This window comes from Pygoscelis adeliae, unplaced genomic scaffold (genome assembly GCF_000699105.1).
Source record: "Pygoscelis adeliae isolate BGI_AS28 unplaced genomic scaffold, ASM69910v1 Scaffold606, whole genome shotgun sequence".
NCBI classification, from domain to species: Eukaryota; Metazoa; Chordata; class Aves; order Sphenisciformes; family Spheniscidae; genus Pygoscelis; species Pygoscelis adeliae.
In genome coordinates this window covers 317903-324112 of record NW_008825047.1, presented here as the reverse complement: position 1 = coordinate 324112, position 6210 = coordinate 317903, and the positions used below count along the sequence as shown (strand labels likewise).

General features: G+C 38.2%; 1 protein-coding gene across 1 annotated transcript in view; it reads left to right on the top strand.

The window, feature by feature from the left end:
* The window catches only part of PXK (PX domain containing serine/threonine kinase), a 26547-nt gene that overhangs the window by 7613 nt on the left and 12724 nt on the right, over nucleotides 1-6210 (top strand). The window contains 8 exon segments of the mRNA XM_009326325.1: nucleotides 1-20; nucleotides 188-261; nucleotides 1160-1234; nucleotides 2492-2596; nucleotides 2760-2861; nucleotides 3509-3670; nucleotides 5027-5144; nucleotides 5595-5673. The exon segment at nucleotides 1-20 is cut by the window's left edge and continues 13 nt beyond it. Coding sequence (XP_009324600.1) covers nucleotides 1-20; nucleotides 188-261; nucleotides 1160-1234; nucleotides 2492-2596; nucleotides 2760-2861; nucleotides 3509-3670; nucleotides 5027-5144; nucleotides 5595-5673 — 735 coding nt within the window.

Genomic DNA, 6210 nt, shown 5'->3' with positions numbered 1-6210 from the left:
AGAACCATTAAAAGATATAGGTAAGAAGAGCGTGTATGCATGAAGACTTGTCTGATTTTTTTTTTTCCAACTATACGAGTTGTCCTAAGATTACAACACTGTCTTTGCTTACAGACCTTGTCCTGCCTGTAAGCCATGTGATTTAGTAGTGTTTTAATTAAAGCTGTTGATGACTCTTCTTTTGTAGGTTGGCGAATACGTAAGAAATATTTCTTAATGAAGATTAAGAATCAACCAAAGGAACGACTAATGTTAAGCTGGGTATATATACTTTCATCTCATGCTCAAGTCTTTCTTAAGGAACCTGGCTTTTTTAATTTATATTGGCTACCATGCATGAGTGACAGAGAGGCAGACTTAAGAGCTCAGGCTTTGAAAGAGCCTTGAAAGCCCTTAGGTGGATGTGTGGTGTGGGAACTTCTTACGTTTCTTTTCCTCTGGTGGCAAATCCAGCTTGCGAGTGTCTGTGAGTGGTCATTCGTTCCCATTCCTGCACCTCTGTTTCTTCCGTTGTAATGATGTAGCTGTTGACGACCATAGTATGAATTTGCTCACTGAAAATAACAAGGTGGTCCTTTTTAAAGTGGTGGGTTTCCTTACTCGGGTTTTTAGTTTTACTGACAAAGTAATAGGTGAGAGAGGCATGAATTGCTCCTTTGAGGTAGACGTGTATAATCACCAAATAGTTTGTTGTTACTAAACTCATGTTCCTGTGCTGAAATGTGCTGCCCTCTTAATTATATCAGCATAGCTCTTTGTGAGACTTCACTGGAGAGCGGATATCACTAAAGCCTGCAGTAGGGGGGAAGTTTTTTTCTGCTGGAGAGGAAGAAGGTGGGGGTTTAAGCCTTATCAGTTCACAATGCACACAGTTCCCAAGTTTGGGGTTCACAGAGTTCATTCAGTGGTAGTAATGCACGTCAGATACAGGGGAGGAAGGAGGTAATAATACTTACTTACTGTCAGACACTTCGTGTTATGAAACCATGGCCTTATTCAGCCTCTTCAAGTTTCATTCTGTACGTGTAATTTCCTTGCTTGCTCTTCAAAATATACCTTCAAGCAGCTGTCTTAATTTTTGAGAGCAGAATATAGATCACCTTTTCTTTATGGAATGCAACATCTATTATGATGCCATTCTTTTCCTATTTATTTCCAGGCTGATCTTGGCCCTGATAAATACTTGTCTGACAAAGACTTACAGTATGCTGTGAAACTTCTTTCTTCCTGTTCCGTGAGTATTACTTGAAGACTTCTAAATTGTGCCAGCACAAAAGTACTTGTCAAGGATGGACCTTGCAAAAGCACATGTAGCCTAGGAGACATAGTTTGTAATTTTAGAGTTGCTTTCATTTAAAGAGGTGTGAACCTTTTAATTGCATTTCCCACACAATATGAAGTAACATGTTCTCAGCACAAATAATAATCCTGCAGGATTATGACAGGAGATTCAGAGTTGTGGTTAATTTTAGTTTTTTCTTCTTGTGCAGTAGTGTGAGATCACAAGCTTTTATTTCAGCTCCTCAACACTTAGGCTGTTAGGATAGTGCTGTCTAGGTGTAATTGCTAAGCCGTGTGCTGGGGATATTCTCAGGCAGCGGTGGATAAGGTGGTGCAACAAGTGTTGTTATTTTTTCAGTTCTTTGAACTTAAGACAGGAATATCTTGGTAGAGGTACAATGGAGGCTGTACAATTTAAGCTCCTGTGCAATGCCACATTATAAATCCAATAGGCACCTCTGACTGAAAAACTGGCATTTGTCTCCAAAAGGAGTTTCTCTTTAAGGATGTTAAGCATGTGAGAGACTGGCTGAAAAGGATGGTATTTAAACTGGTAAACCTCTGTGCGGTTTTGCAACTCCGCAGATGCACACAACGCAAGAGGCTGAAAACTAGGCTTTTCAACCCCCAAACCAGACTGAAACTGATGTATTAAAATAGGACATGAACAAGGGGTCTTTTCCTAACTTGCAATTTCAATTAAAGTATGTGTTGCATGTGTAATTTATTTCCAACTGTGTTGTGTTATTTGGTTTCACAAAGTTGCAGGAAGTCATTACAATAATTTCTGAAGACATAAAACTGTTATGACAGCTATTAATGCCAAGTTTCCTTATGTGCCATAGTTGTATAAAACCATGAATGAATTTATTAGCTTAGCGTGACTTAAACCTGCAGTAAAGCTGCTCATGTATAATTATTAATGGGGCTGTATTCTTCATTTGACTTAACTGCCAGTCTGTTTTATTAAAAAAAGATGGTGGATTTTTTTTGTTACTATTTATGTGGAAATTGAACAATGTCCTTGTGAAGTTTTCTTTGCATTTAGACCAGTTTAAGACTGAATAGCTTGAGCAAATGTCACTGACAGAATCCAATTTATTACTTTAAATATACAATTCAGGCAGATCTTTTCTTACTTGTGAATTGAGCAAAAATGCAGTACAGAATCTATCCTCTAAAACTTACCTACAGTTTCTTCTTTTGGTAGCATCCCTATATTTACAAAATCACTTTTGCCACTGCCAATGAATCTTCAGTGCTGGTTATTAGACCATTCAGTGAAAAAGGGACACTAAAGGACCTTATTTATAAGGTAATGTCTCCCTTCTGCCACCCCCAACTCAAATGGTAGAATGTTTGCTGGAATGACTGTAGTGTGTCTTTTATAAAACTGTTTACCATCTATTGCTAATCAAACTTAAGACAATTACTGGCTTTTCTGGGCGTGATACTTGATACGTGTGTTTCTTTTAAAGGCAAAGCCAAAAGACCCGTTCCTGAAGAAGTATTGCAATCCTAAAAAAATTCAAGGTCTTGAACTTCAGCAAATAAAAACATATGGAAGGCAAATATTAGAGGTATTTCTTCGTTTTGCTTTATTTACCAGCCTTTATGATTTTTTTTTTTTTTTGAGGCCAACTGGTTCAACTAGAAAAAGTAGACAAGCTTTTGAGCACACAAGCTTTATTTCGGCAGCAGACTTCAAAGCTACATGTAAACTGAGATTAACTGCTGGGAGTTGAATTTAGATATGTATGTGTGAGGCCATTTCTGACCAAAAAAACCCCAAAAGGCAGTTGGTACGTGTGGAGCTGAAGTGGGAGAGAGGCGATAATGTAGTTTTTTCCTTGCAGGAAAAGGGACAGAAGTAATTCATAGCTGGCAGAACATGTGCCATAAATTCATTGTCAGTAATATGGTTTTTTAATTTTTATTCAAACTGTAACACCTAGTAGAATTGTGAATTGTAGTTTCTGGATCTCTTTGGGAGGTGTCTATAAGCCTGCTTTGAGGATCAGCATCAAATGTTTGTTTTGTGACAAATGTTACCAGTGAAATGGAAATGAATAGTCAGCCAAAGATGATGTAGATAGAAGATCGAGTTGAGCAAGCATTCCAAATAGGGGCCTCATGTATTATGTATCTGCTTTAGTATTGGAGCATTTAAGATCTTGAGATCATCAGAGCATCTCGTGACAGTGCTCCTGTCTTGGATTATTTTCAGGTATTAAAATTCTTGCATGAGAAAGGATTTCCTTACGGCCATCTTCACTCTGCCAATGTGATGTTGGATGGGGACACCTGCAAGTTACTGGATCTAGAAAATTCCTTGTTGGGACTTCCATCATTTTATCGATCATACTTTTCACAGTTTCGCAAAATTAATGTAAGATTCAGACAATTAATTCAGCTGACTCTTAGGCATCCCTTTATCCTCAACTTCTGTTTGTGGAGAACTGACTAGAATGAAAAAAACCTCTCTCAACCCCCTTTCTTTAATCTGAGCTTTTCTCCATCGAATCCCTTTTCTGCTTCCTCCAAATCACTGTCTGGCTGCACAGAAGTTTTGTTGCAGCACACTGGAGTGAGGCTGAGGCCAAAGGTAAGCAGGTAGAAGGGGAGCGCACGTGAGTGTTTTCGTGACAGCAGTGCTGGCACAAATAGAGGTAAACTGCAGTTGTTTTAAAATCTCTTTCCACCCTGGTCTTGTATTTCATAGGAATGTGCATGTTGTCTCCCACACTTTTTCACTTCTATGTCTGTACAATGAGTGCAGCTTATTACTTGGTCTTAGCTGGGAGTAGTAATCAGCCTTGTCTTTGGTGGATACTGTGAAAATTGATTAGATGCTTGCAGACATCCAGCTATTAAAAGCTGTTTTTTATTTGTTTGAAGGGTGTCTCTTAACTGCAGGCTTGCAAAGCAAAATGTTATCTTCCTACAAAAATATGAAAACAAATTTGCCCTGTTGCAGCAATACAGTCTTTTAGCCAGCCTGCCTGCCCTGCCTTTAAGTGCTCGTTGTAATAAATTCCGTACAGCATCATGAAGACAGCTGCTTACTGACCTTGCTAAACAAGTTCTACTGTGTTGTCAAAGAAACGATCAAAAGTTCATGGTTAGTCCAAATCTGTTAGTGCCATCAAAGCTTTAAGCTTCTTCCAGTAAGAGGAGCCGTTTCTGTTTAAACATGATTCAAAAATCTCGGAAATATGCTGTCTGGGAGCGTAGCATGTATGTACAGCTTGTACAAACCTAAGGAGGAGTGAAAGAGACTCTCCTAGGTTTGTTTGGTATGCGTTTTTGCTCTCTTTTTATCTACCTCCCTGTAAAGTGACAGCTGGTCATATTATGAATCTCATTCTTTGCTGTTTGACTTAGCTAGGAAAATGTGCTTGGTTGTGATTCGTATCAATGTATGGCTCTCTAAACTGCTGTGTATGAAAAGAGTTTACTACTTTACACGTTTTTACACAACATGACTATACTGCTATCCCATTTGTATCATCGTGTACAGAAAGACAGCAGTAGCTTCTTTAGCTTGAGGTGTGAAGATTTCATTTGAGCTAAAGTTATGCAGGGAAATGGTTGTTGTTAGGAACTGTCTTAGTGGTTCCTCTTTTCTATCTTCAAATGCAAGACCACTTTTTTCTTTAATGGGTTATTGCATGTTTTCAAACCAGTTGTGAAAAAACTGATTAGTTTTAGCAAGTTGTGTTTTTATTTTTTTGTTCCTCCACAGACTTTAGAAGGTATTGATGTACATTGCTTTGGACACTTACTGTATGAAATGACATACGGAAGACCCCCAGATACAATTCCAGTAGACAGCTTCCCTCCTGCACCATCAGTGTTTGTTGGTTAGTATACAATCGAGAAAATGTCAGTCTCAGCTTCCTGGGTACTCTTACCTTTTACCGAAGCTGAAGTGCTGTGAAATAGCAGCCTAAGATCTTTGCAGCCTGTGATCGGAAGGAGTTAGTAATTTGTAAAAATAGAAAATGTGTTCTTCCTGAAATATATCTAACATATAAATAAAACTTTTTTTTTTTTTTTTTAAACTGAGTGATAAAGCAGTGTGTAATAAGTAATTAGATGTCTGGATTGTCTCGCCTCATGTCTAACATTCTTGAAAAGTTTGTATGTGTAATAGTAACATTATAATAAAAAACACATGCCACAGAGCTTCATCACTGCTTAGTTGATGCAATACTTAGGGAAACATCACACAGCAGTGCCAGACGTTCATTCTAAATCACTTGCTATCCTGCCGTGCAAAAATGTGTTCATTCTTATTCTTTCTTTGGTAGTATCTGTGTTGGAATCCATTCTGACCTGTGAAGCTATGAAGAATGGCATGCCAACTGTTTCACGGCTCTTACAGATGCCGTAAGTCTTGTTTTACTTGTTTTATACTCACAGCAATGTTTTTAATTATATTAGGAGGAAGAACCTTTTTGCTCCTCTTCCTTTTTAAAAAGATTTGCTCCTCCTTCTGAGGGATGTATAGGGTATCCCAAATGAAGCTTTAAAATTGATAGGCTTTATAGAACCCATCCCTTGTGAATATGATAGATGCTCATTTAACATTTCTTTGTCTCTTGGTGTGTTGGAGCTGCTATGAATGCATTTTATTTAGCATGGTGCTATGGTTTAAATTGATCCAGCTATTAAAGTAGTGCAAGCACGATTAAGATCATGTACAGATTGTTTTAAAGCATTTAGAATAAGGAGCCTTTTTGCATGTCCCTTTCAGACCTACTTTAGTAGATTTTGCTATCAGTTTACTTATGACTAGCAAAACAGATCTCTTGCTTTGCTCTGCAGTGACATTAGACTGGGTCTGGGTATGAAATGTTGTGTAGAAGTTCTGGCTGGTTTCTTGCAGGGCTGGCTTAGGGATGGATTCTCTGAAGCATAGACAGA